Genomic DNA, 17,439 nt, shown 5'->3' with positions numbered 1-17,439 from the left:
CCTGGGGGTGACCTCAGTCCCCCAAGTGGCACAGGGGGGGCAGAGAAAGGCTCCCCAGCTCCTCCCAGCCCAGCCAAGGGACGAGGCGATTCACTCCTCACCCGCTGGCTTTTATTGACAGCAAAGTCGGGGTTACTCCACGCAGCCAGCACTGGCTGGCGGCCCCCCCAGAACAGGGCTTGCCCCAGCCTCTCCCCACTGGGCACCGGGGGGGGGGCCCCGTCTCTCTGTCACCCAGCCCCGGGGCTGGAACCACATCGCAGCGCTCCCCCACTGCAGCCAGGGCTGCTCCCGGGAAAGGATTGAATTAATTCCCCTCCAAAAAAGGAGGGGAATTAAATTTGGGGAGCCACTCCTGGGAAGGGATAGAGGGGTTTCGCGGAGGAAAGCTGTCGTGGCCGGTGTGTGCCGTGCCTCTTCCCACGGGATGGAGTCAGGGCTTGCTGCGCTTCGCCTGGCTCTCTGTCCCCGCGCTGGCGGCGGCCGCCCGCTTGTTGCGGTGGTGGGGGAAGGTGGGCATGAGCTCGGGCTCGCAGGCTGCAGGGCAGAAAGGGGGGGTCAGGGGGGCACGGGGGGGGCCCAGCTGTGCCCCGTGGAGAGGGGTGTTACTCACGCAGGGGCTTCTCCTTGAAGTAGGAGCTCTCCAGGCAGTCCTTTGCCGTCGCCCTGCGGGGACGAGGGGACGTGGTGGGGACAAGGGGATGTGGTGGGGACAAGGAGACAGCGTGGCAGCACCCCCTTTCCAGGGCAGGTTTTGTGCTGGGTCCTGCTGAGGGTTCTTACCGTTTCTTGGGGTCATACATGAAGAGGAAGTTGAGCAGCCGCAGCCCGGCCTCCGAGAGCCAAGGGAACTTGTGCTTGAGGTTGTTGTAGGGCTGCTTCCGCAGCGTGTACTGACTTGCCAGGGGCAGCTTGGAGAAACCCTGCGGGGTGGGGACGGGGGGGTTTGGAGCGTGAGGTGCAGGCAGGGAGCACAGGCAGGGCAGGCAGGGAGCAGGGGACTGCTCTCACCGGCCAGATGTTTTCGTTGGGCGTCCCCAGGAGCTGCACGATGAGGTCGATCTGGTGGATCTCCGAGGTGCCCGGCAGCAGGGGCTTGTGGGCCAGCAGCTCGGCGAGGATGCAGCCCACGGCCCTGCGGAGCCGAGAACACCCCCTCATCGACCACCCGCCGCAGGTTTGCAGCCCCCCAGGCACCCCCCAGTCCTCCCCTTACCACATGTCAATGCTGGTGGTTTGCGTCGTCATCCCCAGCAGCAGCTCGGGCGCTCGGTACCTGCACAGGGGACAGCACCGTCTCGAGGGGACCGCGGCGGAGAGGAAGCCCCCGCTGCGCTGCGAGGACGCGCCCGCGTCACCCTGAGCCAGCGCAGACCCCCCCCAGACTCACCAGAGCGTGACGACTTTGGGGGTCATTGGCTTCGGTGGCATCCCGTAGGTGCGTGCCAGTCCGAAATCGGCTGCGAGAGAGACTCGAGGTCAAGGAGGGGAGTGAGCTCCTCGCTCCCAGCGCGTCGCGGAGCGGAGGGAGAGCCACAGGCATGGCCATGGCAGGAGCTGGGCCGGCAGCTCACCTATCTTCACGCAGCCTTTGTCAGTCATGAGCAGGTTGGACACCTTCAGATCTCTGCAGGGGAAGAGAGAGTGGCCGTTCAGCCCCACGGCGGAGAATCGTACGAGTGCCAGATTGGAAGGGATCTCAGGGATCATCTGGTCCAAGCTTTCTGGCAAAAGCGCAGTCTAGACAAGCCCAGCCGAATCTTAAAGGTGTCCAGTGTTGGGGAATCCACCACTGGGGACATTATTCTGGTGGCTGATTGTTCTCAGCAGGAAAAATTTTCCTCTTGTGTCCAGTCAGAATCTCCCCAGGAATAACTTGTACCCACTCCTCCTCCCTTAGAAAAAGGGAGCCTCCATCTGCCCTTTAAATACTGGAACATGGTGCTAAGGTCTCCCCCTAAGCCTTCTCAAGGCCAAACCAACCCAATTCGCTCAGCTTTTCCTCGCGTGGCTGCCCAGTCCCTTGATCATCTTTATGACCCTTCTCTGAGCTCTCTCTTCTCCTTTTTGAATAGCAGAGGCCAAAACTAAGCACTGTGTCCCAGCTGCGGCCTGGTGAGCTGGAGCTGCACAATCACAAGAAGCAAAAATCGTTCAGCAGCCCCCCTGCCCCACCAGTGCTCCCACACGGAGCCACTGATTTACACAACCCTCCCAGAGCTACCCCACGTGGTGCTGCTCACTCCTGGGACACGGGTGTGGGAGGTGGAGGACGACGCTGCAGCCCAGGGGCTCAGCAGCTCCACCCTGTCAGCCCCTTCCCCTCCTGGCGTCCATCCCGCCGCTCTCACCTGTGGATGATGTAGTTCTCGTGGAGGTACTGCAGACCCTTGAGGACTTGCAGGATGATGCACTTCACCTGGAGACAGAAGACAGGAGCACCGACCTCTGTGAGAGCAGCGCCAGCCGGGCAAACCCCCAGGGCTTAAATTCAGTCAGGTACCCCACGATCTGCCACGGCCCTGCAGTACGTCAGTCCCCCGTGTCCTCCCAGAGTAACTCACAGGCCGGCTGGGGGTACATTTTCTCCCCATGCTGTTGCCCTGCCAGTTCGCTCCAGCCCAAAACCCAGCCAGGAAAGTCCCTGGAGTGCTCTGAGCTAAGCCTACGCTCCCCAGGAATCCCAGCTGCTCCCCAGCCCTGCCAAAGCCCAGCACGAGGTCCAGGGAGTCCACGCCAGTGTGTTCTGGCCGGAGTGGCAACACCCTCGCAAGGGTGACGTACCTAAAGTCTGGCCCAGCTTTTACCTGAGCCTCTGAAAAAGGCGTCTGCATGTTCTCGAGAAGGCTGGCTAGGTCCTGCTCGCAGTAGCCCATCACCAGGAAAATACTGTTGTAGACAAGCCACAGTCAGGAGCCTCCCTCAGGACACTCTCTGGGGTCCCACCGCAAGTTTGTGCCATGAGAGGTGGCTCAGGGGACCGAGAAGGGGCTGAAAAGCAGAGAGGGGACCCTCACCTCTCCAAATGGTTCCCTACAACCACCTCCTTCAGCTCCACGATGTTGGGGTGCCGAAGCTGCAGGAGCAGGGTGATCTCCCGCAGGCTGCTGATGGGCATTCCTGCGGAGAGCAAGGGCCGTACTGCACGACTGCCTCGAGCAGCGGCCAGCGATGCTCCTGCCCGCCACAGGAGCCACCCCTACTCCTCCATTACCATCTTTCTCGTTGTCCATTCGCACCTTCTTCAATGCCACAGTCTCATCCGTCAGGGTGTCCCGGGCTCGGTCTAGAAGAGCAGCACAGGCCACATGCTCAGCACCAGAAGACAAACACTGGTTTTATCACGAGCCAGCGGGACCCCCTGCACTGATGAGCCTCCTCTCAGCCTCGGTCCCGCCACAGCCCAACATGCTCCCGCTGCCAGGATGGGGGCAGCTGGGCTGCAGCTCACCCAGGAAGCGGCTCTGCCCCAGGCCTGGGGAGAGCAGCCAGCACCACACTTACACACTATGCCATAGGTGCCCTCTCCGATCCGATTCAGCTTCTCAAACTCCTTCACGCTCCGGCATCTTCCCAGCTGGAACCAAAGAGCCCCGTCACAGGCAAGCCTGAGCTCTGGGGCAGCCCTCAGAGGTTTCTCACCAACTTTTCCAGGGACACGCGACCTCAGTAGCAGACTAACACCTTAAGCTACACCCCTCCCTCTCACCGGGCACGCTGCAGGGCTGCTCCGGTGCTTATGGAACAACCCAGCGTTTCAGAAGCAGCTGGGACAGAGACGGCTCCTCCTGCTCCCAGCCCTGTGCCAGCACGTCGGCCCTGTCACCGCCCCCCAGCCGCCACCAAGGAGCCTCCCTGTCCCCAGCACAAGCTACGGCCGGGTCCACAGGCACCTCACGCTGCCCAGCTCCCTCTCTGCTCCCAGCCCACCCCGGCAAGGGGGAGCCTAAGCGGCCGCCGGCCCAGGGCGGCCGCCCACCCCGCCCCTCAGCAGGCCCACTCACAACCCGGCGGCCTGAGGGCTCTGGGACCCTCTCCCCCCCTCCCACACACCTCTGGGAGCCCAGGGACCCCACTCCGCTCACCCACATGACCCCGGCCCCTCACCCGGTCGGCCGCCGGCACCTCGAAGAAGCCCTCGCCCCGTAGCCGCCGCAGCCGCAGCGGCTCCAGCTCCCCCTCAGCAGATCCCCCCTCCGCCATGCCGGCCCCACGCACGCGCCGTGACGCCACGCACGCAGCCCCGCCCCTAGGGGTACGTGTGCGCGATGCGCGCGCCCACGGCGGACTTCCACCCCAACGCATGCGCGGTACCGCCCTCCCTGGCAACGGTTGCTAAGCGCCCCTCGTGGCCCCGCCCCCTGGGCTCGCTCACGTGACCTCCCCGCCAGGCGTCGCTCTCGCGAGAATTGGCGCGCGCAGCCCGGAAGCGGCGGCGTGGAACCCGGAAGTGGTGGCGGGGCAGGATGGACGGTAAGGGCGGGTGGGCGGTGAAGGGGCGACGGGCGGTAAAGGGGCTTTGGGGGCGGTGGGGAAATGCTTGTCCTGATGGGCGGGAGCGGGGACCGGCGACCGGGACCGGGAACCGGGACCGGGATCTAGCCCCGGCCCCGGTGTTATCCCCGGTGCGCCGTCCCTGAGGCCGTGCTCTCCTTCCTTTCCAGACACGCTCTTCCAGCTGAAGGTGAGGGGTAGCGGCGGGCCCTCCGCCTCCTCTCCGTCACGTACCGCCGGCCCCGGAGGGCCGGTGACGGCGTCCGCGTCCCCGGGACGGGGCCTGGGGGTCGTTCCGCCCGCTGACTCACGTCTCGTCGGGGCTTCTCCTGCTGCGGTCCCGTAACAGAAGGAGGCCCTGGCCTTCTGGGAGGCGCCGGGGTGCCGCGGGAGCCCTGCCGATGCTGGCGGCTGCGGGAAGAGGGAGCCCTTTAGCTGGGTTTGTCCAACGGGTCCGCCGTTCCCGGGGTGTTTACCGGCACTTCCCTTCTGGAAAAAGGGGAAAACGGGCTTCCCGGTGTGTTCCGGGAGCCTCCGGTCCGGCGTTGCTGGGTGTGGGGGGCAGCTGGGGCTCGGGGGTCTCTGGTTCTGCGTCGCCATATCCTGGCGCTAACCCATTGCTTTCTCCGCAGTTCACAGCCAAGCAGCTGGAGAAGCTCGCGAAAAAAGCCGAGAAAGACTCCAAAGCTGAACAAGCCAAAGTCAAAAAGGTGGGTGGGAGCTCACCCTGCGCACGGAGCTGCCGGGCCGGTGCTGCCAGGCCTCGGCATGGTGCCGTGTGCCACCGAGGGACTGGGGAGAGGGGCAGTTCCCCGCCCCTGGCCTCGCTGCACGCACCGGCCCGGCCTCCCGAGTGTTTTGCTTCCCCCCCTTCAGCTCTCGGATCTGCTGTGTGGGTGCGGTGTGTCCCTGCAGCACCCAGAAGGATTTAATTCCCGTTCAAGGGCATGCTCAGCCCTTTGAGGGTCACAGGAAAGCTGTTTCCTGCTGGAAACCCCTCAGGCAGAAGCAGAGCGTGCTTGTTTGTAAACCGGTGGTGGGTTTCTTGTGCAAGCGGTTGCCTTTTGCCCTTCCAGGCCCTTCAGCAGAAGAACGTGGAGTGCGCGCGTGTCTATGCAGAGAATGCCATCCGCAAGAAGAACGAGGGCCTTAACTGGCTCCGCATGTCTTCCCGGGTGGACGCAGTGGCCTCCAAGGTCCAGACGGCCGTGACGATGAAGGGGGTAAGAGCCTCTGGGCGGGCGTGGGGCTTTGAGACGGGTCTGTGCCCCACAGAGACCGAATGTTGGCTTTTCCCCTCTTGCTGCCTCAAACCACCTCGGATTTCCCTGTCCCAAAATGGATCCTGCCGAGCCTCGGCCTTAGCTCAGACCCTCTTGGTCAGGTTCAGCCTCTGAAGAGCCCATCTGGGACGGCCTCGCAGCGGGGCGGCTTCATCAGAACCGCCGGCTCCTCTCTCTCTGATCGGGGTTTTACTGTCAGCAGCGAGGTACCTCGCTTTTGGGGCGCATCCGCAAAGCAATCTCCTCTTGCAGGTGACAAAAAACATGGCGCAGGTGACGAAGGCCTTGGACAAGGCTCTGAGCTCTATGGACCTGCAGAAGGTGTCTGCGGTGATGGATAAATTTGAGCAGCAGGTTCAGAATTTGGATGTTCATATGTCGGTGAGTGCCGGCGGCCTCTGAGGGGTGTGAGAGGGCTGGGACCTGCTGGGTTTGGGAGGGTGGGCTTGTCACGCGCTGCCTCTCGGGTCCCTGCTGTAACTCGGGGACTCCAGCCTCTGGTGTGGGACCCCCCTGAGCTGTTCACGCAGTTTTGTTCTCTGAGTCTGAGGGATGTCTGAGACGTTGGGGCTCTGCTGTCCGACGGGGAAGGAGTTTGCCGTGCAAAGAGGTGGGCGGGGAGAGGAGTGAGGGTGGCTGCGTCATAGCTAGATGATACTTGGGGGGGTCTGCGGCAGACCCAGACCTTGCGCTCCGCCGCAGGCTTGAGGCTGTTGGTGCTGGGGGTGATGTGGGATCTGCAGCTGGTTCTTTGGGGGAGGGGGGAAAAAAAGCTGGGCTGGGCTGAGTGGCTTTGCCCGTGGGGGAGGGTGACAGGCTGTCTCTGCTGCAGGTCATGGAGGACTCCATGAGCTCCGCTACCACGCTGACCACGCCACAGGAGCAAGTGGACAGCCTCATTGTCCAGATCGCCGAGGAGAACGGCCTGGAGATCATGGACCAGCTCAACCAGCTCCCCGAGGGGGCTTCGGCAGTGGGGGAGAGCTCGGTCCGCACCCAGGAAGACCAGCTGTCACGGAGGTCTGTTCTCTCCCACGTCCTTTGCCTTGTGTCGAGGCAGTTTGAATCCTTCCCAGGGATCCCTCGCCCATCCGAAAGGAAGGGGTTAGCCCACCACGCCTGGCCGTGGGAGGGGGTGGCTTTTGGCGCTTGGCAGCGAGCTGTCATTGACGAGAGGTGCGGAAGAGTCTCTCCCTGCTCTCTGCTCACCCTCACGCAGCTGCTGCCGCTCTGGGAGCACTTGGCACTGACCTTCAAGCAGCTCCAGGAACAGGCTGTTTCCCTGGAACCGCCCCAGGAGAAGCTGATAAGCTTCCTCTCCCTGGTCCCTCCCTGCTGCTCCCCACGCAGCCGCCACCGGGGTCCATCTGGGGACAGTCCCCAGGCTGTGACGTGCTGCCCCGGGAGCTGGGGAAGGGCCCTGTCAGAGGGACCGGGCGGGCTGCGGTGGCGAGGCACCCAGAAAAGAAGCCAGGAACCCCTTCTCCACAGTGCCTGGCCTGTGTTGGTGACAGACACCCCGAGTTCACCCCAGGCGGCCGCGGCCGCGTGCTCCAGGGCAGGATTCCTCATGCCTCTGCCACAAGGAGGGAGGTTTCTGGGGCAGAAACGCTCCCTGCGTGCGCTGCCTGATGGGTCCTTGCGAGTCGTGGCCGTTTCCTGCTGCTCTCACATTGGTTCCCTCTTGTCCTCTCCCTTCCAGGTTGGCTGCCTTGCGGAATTAAGGTCTCCCGTCGCCCCTGCGGACTGCTGCCCCGCACCGGTGGTACGGCGTGTGGGGGGCGGAGGGGCCCAGGACTCCTTCCCTCTGCCCTCTGCTACGTCCTTGCTGTCCTTGCTCTGACCCAGCGGCCAGGCGGAGTCGGCCTTCCCCTCCCGCAGCAGCACGTCCCCGGCCCTGCCTGCCTGTGTTTAGACTCTTCTTTTGGGCTGTGACGGTGATGACTTTTTTTTCCCAGAGCAGGCAGCGGTGCTGGCAGGGGGGTTCTGAGCAGAGGTGGCCTCTCTCTAGGCTTAGGAACGCTTTGCTGGTTCTGATTTCAGAATGCAAATGTTTTTCGTTTGTGGGTTGCTGCTGATTTCTGACAGCGTCCCACTCCTGATTTAACACTAAAAGGGTCCTTCTGGAGGTGGGTTGCGGTGTCTTCTGGGGCGCTGCTCGCCTGACTCTCCTCCATGTATAGCACATTTCTGTTGTTACCTGTTTTAGGCTGGGTCTCTGAGCTGCGGGCTGTGTTTTCCTCGGGGGGCCTGTGGAGGAGGAGCAGGGAGGGCCCCGCGGGGCTGCCTTTCTCTTGCAGCAGTTCGGGAAGGGTTGTTCTTCCCAGCTGTGGTGTTCCTGGGAAGATCGGTGCCTTGCAGGAGGAGGAGGCTGCACCATGGTGGCATCTCTTCCCTCGCAGCGACCTCCCTGAGCCGTAGCCGGGTGCCCTGTTTGCAAACTTCACCTTCCCGGTCACTCCTCCTGCCGGGCTAAACCTCCCTGGAGCTCTGTACCACAAAGTGACCTTTGAAACGCTTGTCCTGCCCCGCGCCAGCGTCTAAATCTGCACGTGCCCCATCTCCAGCCGCTCTGGAAATGCTTATCCAGGCCCTGACCACCCCCGTGGGGCTGGTCCTTGCCCTGTGGCCAGCAGCCGGGAGCGGATCACCGCTGTGGTGCCCGCAGCCTCGTCCCCAAATGTCCCCCGCGCCGCATGGGTGTGACGATAAATGCTAAACCATCCCGAGAGCGCATCTGGCTGCACCTCGGCCCCTTGGATATCTGCTGCCGTTCCCTCCCGGCTGTCCCCCCGCCCTCGCTGCCCCCGCTCCGTGCTGCTGCCCGTGCGCAGAGCGTGGGAGCTGGGTGAGCGGCGGCCGCTTCCCACTTGCCCTCTCGCTGCTCGCGGGGAAAATGTGGCGGCTCGTCCCTCAGAGCTGAAATTTTCTGTGCCCTTTCTCCTCCATGACTCGGTGTTGGGTTGACAGGAAGCTTGCCGGGAAGGAAACACCGTTTCCTTTTTGGCTTTTGGGATGAGGAACTTCACCCTCGCTGCCGGCTGTAAATAAGCGCCGGGCCCGGTGGTGCTGAGCAGGCAGCTGGTCCCGCTGCGGTGAGAATTCATCGCTTTGAACGGGAATTTGGAGGCACACGCAGCTGCTGCTTTGGGGAGGGGAGAGGGGGAGGCAGCTCCCTCCCACTCGCGGTGCTGGCTGGTGGCCCGGGTGGCTGCGCCCCCAGCCCGGGCACCCGGCCAGCCTGCGTGGCCACGGGGCCACCGCCCCAGCACTCACAACGCAAACACTTCTCGCTGTTTTGATTATTTCTTTTTTTTCTGAGTTCGGTGGCCTTGGCAGCGTGTGTCTAGTGACCGACGGAGCCTTCATCCCCCAGGCGTGCTGTGGAGGAGGCGTGGGGTGGTGACCGAGGAGGAGGAGGTGGCTTTGGGCTACGAAGTCACTTGTGCCACGAGTGCCCTGCATGGGTGTCACCCGTGGGGCTGGGGGCCAGGACGTGCCCTGTGGCCCAGGGAGCCCGTGCCCCTGGAAACGCTCCTTCTCTGTGTGATGGTTCTCTGTGGTTTCGTGTTTGTTGTTTGGTTTTTTTTTTTTAAAAAAGCTTGTCTCATTTGCCTTTTTCTCCTTCTCCAGCCCCTGTTGATTACCTTCTGCTCCTTTAAATAAACAATCCCCCAACATCCAGTGCGCTGTCTGGGGGTTCAGAGGCCGAGGGGGGGTCTGTGGTCCCCTCTGCCTGCGGCGCAGTGTGATGGCCGTGCCCCAGCCCCTGCCTGGGGGACTGCTGTGGGGCCGAGGTGAGGAGGAGGAAGGGACTTGTCCTGCAGCCTTCCTGCCTCCTCTAGCCCAGGGGAAGGGAAGTAGGGCCGTGGCTCCCTACTGCTGGGCTCACCAGCTCCGGGGCTGGTGGCCATGGCCCGCTGTGGTGGCCATCCCGGCGATGGCAGACGGGGCTCTGTGCCTCTGCCAACTTGCGTGTGCGGCAGGAAGATGGCTCCTCTCCTTCTCCTGCCTGTTTTCCCCCTGCCCAAAGCCGCCTCCGCTCCCAAGACAGACTGTTCCCAAATGTGAGAGGAAATTGCTAAGAAGATAATTGAGTAGCCAATTAATTAGCTAATGATTAATGTAGGCATCCTGCGGAGGCAGCCCTACAACCACCCTGGCTGGCTCTTGCAGCGATGTGTCACTCCCGGTGCTGTGACAGCTTCCTGGGGCCCCGGGCTGAGCACCCACTGGGCCCATATGCCTCTGCCCCACCAGAGTGGCCGGTGACACGCTGGGGTGGCCAGTGACTTGCTGGGGTGGCTCATTGCCTCCCACCAGGAGCAGGGCAGAGGGGCTGGGGCTGGTGGGCACCGCAGGGTCCCAGCGCGGACACACGCTGCCAGCGGTGCTCGAAGTGCGGCTTTATTTTGCTCGCAGGGCCGGTGCGCAGGCGGGCAGGGGCAGCAGGATTGGGCCCAGCCTGGTAGCCACCGAGCCAGCTGCTGGCATCCTGCCAGGCAGGGTGCTGGGGCTGCGGCGGGGCCCGGGTGCTAGGAGAGCAGGGAGCAGAGCAGGGCCAATGCCAGGGCTGCCGGTGCAAGCCGGGCCATGCTGGCACCGTTGGTGTAGCCGTGGCTGGTCCTGCACGTCCCCTCCAGCTCCTCGAAGGCGATGGGGGTCTCGCGGGCGGCTGTGCCTTGCAGGCTTCTCTTCACCTGTGACCGGCACAGGGTGGGCTCCCGCAGCGAGGAGCAGCCCCTATTGCCCCCACTTCCGTGTCCTCCCCGGTGCCCCGCTCACCTCCTCCACCTTCTCAAAGACGCGGAGCAGGTTTTCGGCCAGGGCTGCCTTCACCTCCGCCTCCGTCCAGTTCCTCGCCAGCAGCTCGGCCACCAGTGCAGGGTACGTGGAGACGTCCTCCAGGCCAGTGGGGAGCCTGTGCCACCCCGCAGCTCGCAGCCGAGCCCAGCGGCACCCACCTACCACACCCCCCAGCCACCCCTGCGACCGGGGACACGCTGCCCCATCCCACCATCCCGCACCCACCACCCGCTTTACCCTGGGACCCCATCGTAGTCCCCGCCGAAGCCGACGGACTGGACGCCGGCCACCTTCTTCACGTGGTCCATGTGGTCTGTGGGGGAGGGTTCAGGGTGAGCAGGGTGGCAGTGGGGGGACACTGCAACTCCCTCCCCAACCCACCCGGGCACCCGCCTCACTTGCGACGTCGGCCAGTGTGGCCTTGTCCCCACATGTCACGTAGGCGCTGTAGAAGTTGACCATCACCAGGCTGCCCGTGGAGGCCTGGGGGAGAGACAACCCTGAGCCCTGTGGCCCCCCTGCCTCCGCTGTCCCCCCCCCCCGTGCCCTGCCCCGGTGCTCACCACCGTCCTCAGCACGTCATCGGGCACATTGCGGCGATGTGGGCAGAGGCTGAAGGCGGACGAGTGGCTGAAGATGACGGGGGCTTTGGAGAGGCTCAACACCACCTTCATCGTCTCCACCGAGACGTGGGCCAAGTCCACGATCATGCCCAGGCGGTTCATCTCCTCCAGCACGGTCTGCGGGGATGGGGCAGCTGAGGGGTGCCCAAAGGGCTGTGGTAGCCCCGGGGAGGGGGGGGGGGGCGGGGTGTGTCACTGTGCCCCCCAGGCACCCGCTGGTGGGCTTAATAACCTGGAACAGGGCTAGTGGGTGCCAGTGCCGCTGCTGTCCCTGCTCACCTTCCCGAAGAGCGAGAGGCCGTGGTGCAGGACTGGCTCGTCCCCTGTGTCCACCAGCCAGTTGTCAGCCCTGCGGAGTGGGGAGAGCATCAAGGCCACGTCCTCCTGCTCAGCCACACGAGCTGTCCCCCCATCCTCGTGTCCCCCCCCCCGCCATCCGGGGGCTGCTACCAGGGGGTGTTGCAGCTGTGGGTGAGGGTCATGTAGCGGACGCCCAGGTGGTAGAAGGTGCGGAGGACGCCCAGGCTGCTGTCGATGGAGTGGCCACCCTCCACCCCGATGAGGCTGGCTACCTTCTTGCTCTGGAACGCTTGCCGGATGCCTGCAGGAGGGTGAGGTGGGGGGGGGGGGGCATCAATTGGGACAACCACCGGGGCACCCACATCCCCCGGGATGCCCCCGCCACGGCCCCGCGCCCGCTCACCGGCGCTGTCGACGACACAGGCGAAGGTCTCAGGGTAGAGCTCGCACATGCGATGCACCACGTCGATCTGCTCCAGCGTGCGCTTCACCGCGTCCTTGTTCTGCGTGTCGCAGGGCACGTACGCCGACCAGAACTGCCCGCCACGGCACTGGGTGAGCTCTGGGAGCCCCGGCTACGTGCCCCTCGCCCCCGCCCCGGTGCCCACCCGCCCCGGGCTCGCCGTCCCACCTGCCCGCCCACGTGCCCGCGGTGCAGTTTGGGGATGTTGGTGTGGGTGCCGTTCAGCAGCGTGAGGTTGGCTTCGGGCAGCCGCAGCTGATTGTTGAACCTCCTGAGGAGCTGCCAGGGCAGGTCGTTGTGCCTGGGCACAGGGGAGAGAGCTGGGGGTGAGGGGATGTCTGTCCTCCTGTCCGGCCCCTTGGTTGCCCATCTCCCTGCCTGGCTGTCCACCCATTCCCCACTCATCTTGGCCATCGTTCCACTCGTCCGTCTATCCAGCCAGCATCCACCCACCAGTCCCTCTGCTCACCCAGCTGTGCCCTCTGCCAAGAGCCACCCCAGCAGCTCCAGCCAGGAGCAGGAGGGGGGCAGGTCACTCCCAGGGGACAGCCCCATGTGGGACCCCCTTTGCCAGCCGATGGGAAAGCTGGGGACCCTTCCATGCACTCCTCCGCAGGAGCCAGCCTGTCATCCTTCCCCCGGGGATGTCACCGTCACTGCCGTGGGGACGTCACTGCCACGGGGACGTCACCACCATGCGGCATCCTGCACCCAGCTGTAGTGCTGGGGAAGTGCCGGGGCACAGACGCACGGGCCAGCTCCCACTTCTCCCCTCCTGTGTCATGGCCCCCACATCCCCTGATTCCCCCTGCCCTGCGCCCGCTTCCAGGGACTGTGCCGTGCCGGGCTGGTGCCACCGGGGAGCCCCACCGAGGGCCTGAGCCTCCCGAGGGTCCCGGCACAAGACCAGGGACTTCCCCTCGTGCAGCCTGGCCCCCGGCTTCCCGGCACCCTGCCGGGCTGCACCACCGGGGATCCCCTCGGCTGCACAGCCCCGGTGTGCCCAGTACGGGGATCCCCCGCCGTGGCCGTCCCCGGTGGGGTTTTCTAGCCAGGGTTTTTCTCAGGGTGCCGAGAGCCACGGCTCTGCTGGGGCAGCCGGACACGCCGCGGGGCCAAGCAACGTTTGCTCACCCATCGATGACCGGCGTGGTCGCCATGATGCGCTCGGCCTCCTCCCGGTGATTCTGCCCGGCGCAGGGCAGGAGCAGGCACAGCGCCAGCACCAATGTGCTCCCACCTGGCATCTTCGCCCGCTCGGTGCTGCTGGGGGATGAGCCGGGGTGACCTGCCGCCGCCAGCCTGCCGAGCCCCAGCTCACCGTCCATCCCCTCCCACCGTAAATAAATAACTAGGAACCACAGCCGTAACCCCACCCTGCGTGCCCTGTGCCCCAGCCCTGGCAGCGCCCGGGCACAGCGGGCACCGGGGCTGCAGCCTCCCCCCAGCCCGGCCCCGGGATGGCAGGGCCGTGCCAGGGCCTCTCCGCGTAGCAGTGACGCTCCCGGCCCCTCTAATGCAGCCCAGATTTTTTGGGCTGGGAAATTGCCAGTCCCATCCCTGACTCGGCCTCCCCAGCGCCGGCATCCGTCGGCACCCCCAGCCCAGTGCTGGCACCCCCAGCCCAGCGTTGGCACCCACTGGCACCCCTGGCTGGGTGCTGGCACTGCCGGCACCCCCATTTCCAACGGTAAGGGCCTGGCACCCCATCCCTCGCTCACCCTGGCCCCGGAACACTCGGGCAGCTGCTGTCTGCAATGGCTGTGAAATATGTTTTCTGGCTTGCGTGCTGGCGGCGGGGCTGGGATGGGCTCCGGCCACCCCAGAGCCACCCCCTGACATGGCGTCGGGCGCCGGGGAGCGGCCGAGTGCCGGCACGCCCTGCGGCTCAGTGCTGAGCCTGTCCCGACGTGGAGGGACCGGGGGGGGCAGCAGCTGGGGGGGTGACACAGCCCTGGTGTGGGGCTGCTGGTGATGTACTGGGCTCCCCCCACCCCACGGTCCTGCTGCAGCGTCGTCAGGGGGGGAAACTGAGGCACCCGTCGGTGCTGCGGCCCAGCGCCTGCAGTGGGGAGGTCCCGGTTGGCTCCCACGAGGGGGCTGGTGGTGGCCAGGGGTGGCTGCGGTGTCACGCGCGGCAAGAGGCACCGCGGGGCTGCTGGGAATGGCATGGAGCCACGTGGAGCCGGAAACCCCCGCTCCTCGTCGCGGGGTGCGCCGGGACGGGAATCTTTTCCTCGTCCGGCATGGCCGTGGGGCACGGCGTGGGGCTGGCACCCTCAGGGTCACTGTGGGCTGCTGTGGCCAGCAAGGGTCCCCAGCACTCTCCTCGCTGCTGGGCAAGTGGGGTGCCCTGACCCCCCCCACCGGCTCTCCCGGCTGTGACCGTGTGTCTGGTCGTGCGGGACCCCCGTCCCATCCCGGGGGTGTCCCCATCCCGGGGGCATCCCGCAGCCCTCCGGCCCCGCCGGCAGCGTTATCCCAGCGATGGCCCCAGCGCGGTTGGATCCCCGGCCCCCCGGCAGGAATGTGCCGGGGGGGCCCTGCCTCCCGCCCGCCAGGACGGCTTCCTCTTCTGCAGCTATTTAAGGCCACTCCCGGGCGCGTCCCCTGCAGCGGCCGGGCCATGGAGCGGATGGAGGTGACCGAGACCTTCGCCGGCATCTCCCTGCCCGGCCACCTCCACACCCAGGAGTCCCTCGGCTTCGCCGCCACCTTCCCCTTCCGTCCCACCGACGTGCTCATCGCCACCTACCCCAAATCGGGTGAGGGCTGGCGAGCTGGGAGAGGGGCTGGGGGGCAGCGGGAAGGGATGGGGGACAGGGATCCGGGTTGGGGACCCCCAGGCTGGGCAGGGGGGGGAGCACAGGCAGGCTCTTGCCGGCAGCACCATGAGCTGCCTGTGTGGCTGCGAGGTGGCCGGGCTTGGGGGGGGTCAGCCCCTCCCTGGGTGGGGCCCCCCGGCCCCCATATCCCAGCAGCCACCGGCGCAGCGCAGGGGACCCCCCAGCCATCAGCTCCCACCTCCCCAAAACCCCTGCTCTGCCGCCCCCCCACCCATTCCCTGCCCCAGCCCCAAACTGGTGCGACTGGTGGGGGGCTCTGGGGGTCCCACACGGCACCGCCAGCCCAGCGGCTGCCCGTGCCATGCCGTGCCGTGCCGTGCCGTGCTGACGGCCGCCTCCCCAGGCACCACCTGGATGCAGGAGATCCTGACGCTGCTGTTCAGCCGCGGGGATGCGGTGCCGGCCAAGACCATCCCTAACTGGGAGCGGGCGCCCTGGCTGGAGCAGATCTACTTCAGGGACGCGCTGCCGGCTGTGGCTGCCCCCTGCCTCATCACAACCCACCTGCCCGCCCGCGTCCTGGCCCCCGCCCTGCAGCAGAGCAAGGCCAAGGTGAAGCCGGGGTGGGGGGAAATGCCGGGATGGTCTGGGGGGGTCCCCGCAGGGACATCCCGTGTCCACGGGGCTTCCCGCAGCCGGGGGGATTGCCGAGGGCTTTCTGAGTGGAATCCCCTCTCCCAGCTGTGGGCGCTGACGCTGGTCCCCCCTCTCCAGGTGATCTACGTGGCCAGGAACCCCAAAGACGTCGCCGTCTCCTTCTACCACTTCCACCGCCTGGCCAAGTTCCTGCCCGACCCCGGCTCCTTCGACACCTTCCTCACGTGGTTCCTTGAGGGCACTGGTAAGGGCTAGTGGGGGGGTCCCCAGGGTGCTGGGACTCAGCCATGGGGGCCCCCCCCATCACCTCCCGCCTCCCCCCAGTGCATTACGGCTCCTGGTTTGACCACGTCAAGGGTTGGCTGGGCCAGCGGCAGCTCCTGGATATCATCTACGTCACCTACGAGGAGCTGCACCAGGTGAGCCCCCGTGTGGCCCCGTCCCCATCCCCACTGGCTGCCCCAGGGCTGACCATCATGTCCCCCCCACCCTGCCCCACCACAGGATCTGCGCGGCACGGCGCAGCGGCTCAGCACCTTCCTGGGCTGCCCGCTGGGACCAGAGACGCTGGGAGCTCTGGAGCAGCACTGCAGCTTCGCCGCCATGCGCGACAACGCCATGGCCAACTACTCCCTCATCCCCCCCGAGATCATGGACCACAGCCAGGGCTGCTTCATGAGGAAAGGTGAAAAGGGGGGGGACGGGGGTGTCTGTGTGTGTGTGGGATGCAACGGGGGGGCACCGGCCCCGGCTGCAGCCTCCCCCTGTCCCCTCCGTCCCGCAGGCGTGGTGGGGGACTGGCGTGACCACTTCTCCCCCCTGCAAAACGCCCTCTTCAACCGCCGCTACCAGGAGGAGATGGGCGACTCGGAGCTGCCCGCGCGCTGGCCCATGGCTTGAGGGGCCCAGGGGGGGGCCACCGGCTGCATGACCCCCCCCTCGGGGACACTTCCAGCCATCCCCGTGGCCTTCCTTCCTCTGGGGCGAAGGGCGAGTGGCCGTGACACCCCCCTTCCGCCCTGCGGAAATAAATATTTATTGCTGTTTCCAGCCAGGCAGCACGTTCCCACAGCGTGCCGGCGTTATCGGGAAGCACCCGGCGTTATCGGGGGCCGCGTTGGGGTGGGGACCCGTGTGTCGTCCCCCCTCCCTGGGGACCATATCTGAGGTGGGGGGTGATGGCCGGGTGGGCGGCGCAGGGGGCCATACGGGGTGGGGAGTGCCAGACCCCGCGGTGGGGTCACGGCATGGCTCAACGGTGCCAGTGTTTGCTGGCGGAGCCCGTGGCATGGAGCTGGCTCCTTCAGCGGCACATGGGGCACCCACATGTCCTCCCAGGGCACCCCCCACCCCTGGGGCCCCCCCCAACCCTGGGTCGCCCCCACCCTGGGGTCCCCCTGCCCCAGTACATCCTCTGCAACCCACTCCAGATCCCCGATGCCCCCCCATCCTGCCCCAGTGCACCCCCCAGCTGCCCCCTGTACCTCAATGCCCCCACATCCTGTCCCACTGCACCCCTCATGATGCCCCCAGAATCCTAATGCCCCCCCAACCCTGTTCCAGTGCACGCCCCAATGCCCCCTGCACCCCAGTACCCCCATCCTGTCCCAGTGCACACACCAACACCACTGCACCTCAATACCCCCCATCCTGCCCCAGTGCACCCCTCATGATGCCCCCAGCACCCTGTCCTGCCCCAGTGCACCCTCCAGATGCCCCCTGCACCCCAGTACTTCCCATCCTGTCCCAGTGTACCCCCCCAATGCCCCCTGCACCCTGATGCTGCCCATCCTGCCCCAGTGCACCCCAATGCCCCAGAAGCTTGTTCCCACCCCCCCCCCGCAGCACCCTGAGGTGCCCCAGGCAGGCAGCACCCCCCAGCTCCGCACCCCCTGTCCTGTCGCACCACACCAAGCCGCTCGGGAAGCTCAGGCACCATCAATAATTAACCTCTGGCTTAATTAACCAGCACTCAACAAATCAGCACGGCTGATCCCTCACCAGCGCCTGGCTGAGCCGGGGACAAG

General features: G+C 65.8%; 4 protein-coding genes across 6 annotated transcripts; 2 read left to right on the top strand and 2 right to left on the bottom strand.

Annotated features, from left to right (window-relative positions):
• Positions 1 to 94: 94 nt before the first annotated feature.
• Positions 95 to 4,206, bottom strand: CDK10 (cyclin dependent kinase 10). The gene is made up of 13 exons (XM_074881248.1): positions 4,108 to 4,206; positions 3,505 to 3,577; positions 3,215 to 3,286; positions 3,018 to 3,120; positions 2,808 to 2,889; positions 2,352 to 2,419; positions 1,575 to 1,627; positions 1,391 to 1,460; positions 1,217 to 1,276; positions 1,012 to 1,135; positions 784 to 923; positions 614 to 666; positions 95 to 537 (listed from the first exon to the last, which is right to left on the bottom strand). The coding sequence occupies exons 1-13, from the start codon at positions 4,201 to 4,203 to the stop codon at positions 434 to 436; spliced, it is 1,098 nt and encodes a 365-aa protein (XP_074737349.1). The 5' UTR covers positions 4,204 to 4,206; the 3' UTR covers positions 95 to 433.
• Positions 4,207 to 4,430: 224 nt separating this feature from the next.
• On the top strand, positions 4,431 to 9,461 carry CHMP1A (charged multivesicular body protein 1A). 2 transcript variants are annotated; one of them, XM_074881264.1, is made up of 8 exons: positions 4,431 to 4,473; positions 4,665 to 4,684; positions 5,127 to 5,204; positions 5,571 to 5,717; positions 6,030 to 6,158; positions 6,610 to 6,797; positions 7,480 to 7,542; positions 9,105 to 9,461. In XM_074881264.1, exons 1-7 carry the CDS (start codon positions 4,467 to 4,469, stop codon positions 7,499 to 7,501), a joined length of 591 nt encoding a protein of 196 aa, XP_074737365.1. In that variant the 5' UTR covers positions 4,431 to 4,466; the 3' UTR covers positions 7,502 to 7,542; positions 9,105 to 9,461. The 2 variants fall into 2 exon arrangements, with proteins under 2 accessions (XP_074737365.1, XP_074737364.1); XM_074881263.1 differs by having other exon boundaries at positions 7,480 to 9,461.
• A 707-nt stretch (positions 9,462 to 10,168) lies between these two features.
• On the bottom strand, positions 10,169 to 17,324 carry DPEP1 (dipeptidase 1). Of its 2 annotated transcripts, none has more exons than XM_074881246.1 (11): positions 17,302 to 17,324; positions 13,104 to 13,232; positions 12,138 to 12,270; positions 11,910 to 12,042; positions 11,657 to 11,807; positions 11,486 to 11,555; positions 11,147 to 11,323; positions 10,982 to 11,066; positions 10,821 to 10,896; positions 10,563 to 10,698; positions 10,169 to 10,477 (listed from the first exon to the last, which is right to left on the bottom strand). In XM_074881246.1, the coding sequence occupies exons 2-11, from the start codon at positions 13,214 to 13,216 to the stop codon at positions 10,313 to 10,315; spliced, it is 1,239 nt and encodes a 412-aa protein (XP_074737347.1). In that variant the 5' UTR covers positions 13,217 to 13,232; positions 17,302 to 17,324; the 3' UTR covers positions 10,169 to 10,312. The 2 variants fall into 2 exon arrangements, with proteins under 2 accessions (XP_074737347.1, XP_074737346.1); XM_074881245.1 differs by lacking the exon at positions 17,302 to 17,324 and adding an exon at positions 13,691 to 13,706.
• On the top strand, positions 14,593 to 16,462 carry LOC141948585 (sulfotransferase 2B1-like). The gene is made up of 6 exons (XM_074881250.1): positions 14,593 to 14,734; positions 15,159 to 15,367; positions 15,530 to 15,656; positions 15,737 to 15,831; positions 15,917 to 16,097; positions 16,197 to 16,462. The coding sequence occupies exons 1-6, from the start codon at positions 14,596 to 14,598 to the stop codon at positions 16,310 to 16,312; spliced, it is 867 nt and encodes a 288-aa protein (XP_074737351.1). The 5' UTR covers positions 14,593 to 14,595; the 3' UTR covers positions 16,313 to 16,462.
• Positions 17,325 to 17,439: the final 115 nt, after the last annotated feature.

This window comes from Strix uralensis, chromosome 12 (assembly GCF_047716275.1).
Source record: "Strix uralensis isolate ZFMK-TIS-50842 chromosome 12, bStrUra1, whole genome shotgun sequence".
Classification (NCBI taxonomy): Eukaryota; Metazoa; Chordata; class Aves; order Strigiformes; family Strigidae; genus Strix; species Strix uralensis.
The sequence above is the reverse complement of the archived record's forward strand: the minus strand, read 5'-3'. Positions and strand labels throughout refer to the sequence as shown.

Coding starts and splice junctions, on each gene's coding strand:
- DPEP1 (XM_074881246.1), bottom strand. CDS start 13,216: ATGCCAGGTGGGAGCACATTGGTGCTGGCGCTGTGCCTGCTCCTGCCC. Junction 12,043..12,137: donor GCGGGCACGTGGGCGGGCAG/GTGGGACGGCGA, acceptor CGTGGCGGGCAG/TTCTGGTCGGCGTACGTGCC. Junction 11,324..11,485: donor GCCTCTCGCTCTTCGGGAAG/GTGAGCAGGGAC, acceptor CCATCCCCGCAG/ACCGTGCTGGAGGAGATGAA.
- CHMP1A (XM_074881264.1), top strand. Junction 5,718..6,029: donor CGGCCGTGACGATGAAGGGG/GTAAGAGCCTCT, acceptor CTCCTCTTGCAG/GTGACAAAAAACATGGCGCA. Junction 6,798..7,479: donor GAAGACCAGCTGTCACGGAG/GTCTGTTCTCTC, acceptor TCTCCCTTCCAG/GTTGGCTGCCTTGCGGAATT.
- LOC141948585 (XM_074881250.1), top strand. CDS start 14,596: ATGGAGCGGATGGAGGTGACCGAGACCTTCGCCGGCATCTCCCTGCCC. Junction 15,832..15,916: donor CCTACGAGGAGCTGCACCAG/GTGAGCCCCCGT, acceptor GCCCCACCACAG/GATCTGCGCGGCACGGCGCA. Junction 16,098..16,196: donor GGGCTGCTTCATGAGGAAAG/GTGAAAAGGGGG, acceptor TCCGTCCCGCAG/GCGTGGTGGGGGACTGGCGT.
- CDK10 (XM_074881248.1), bottom strand. CDS start 4,203: ATGGCGGAGGGGGGATCTGCTGAGGGGGAGCTGGAGCCGCTGCGGCTG. Junction 3,578..4,107: donor AGGTGCCGGCGGCCGACCGG/GTGAGGGGCCGG, acceptor CTTTGGTTCCAG/CTGGGAAGATGCCGGAGCGT. Junction 3,287..3,504: donor GGGCACCTATGGCATAGTGT/GTAAGTGTGGTG, acceptor CTGCTCTTCTAG/ACCGAGCCCGGGACACCCTG.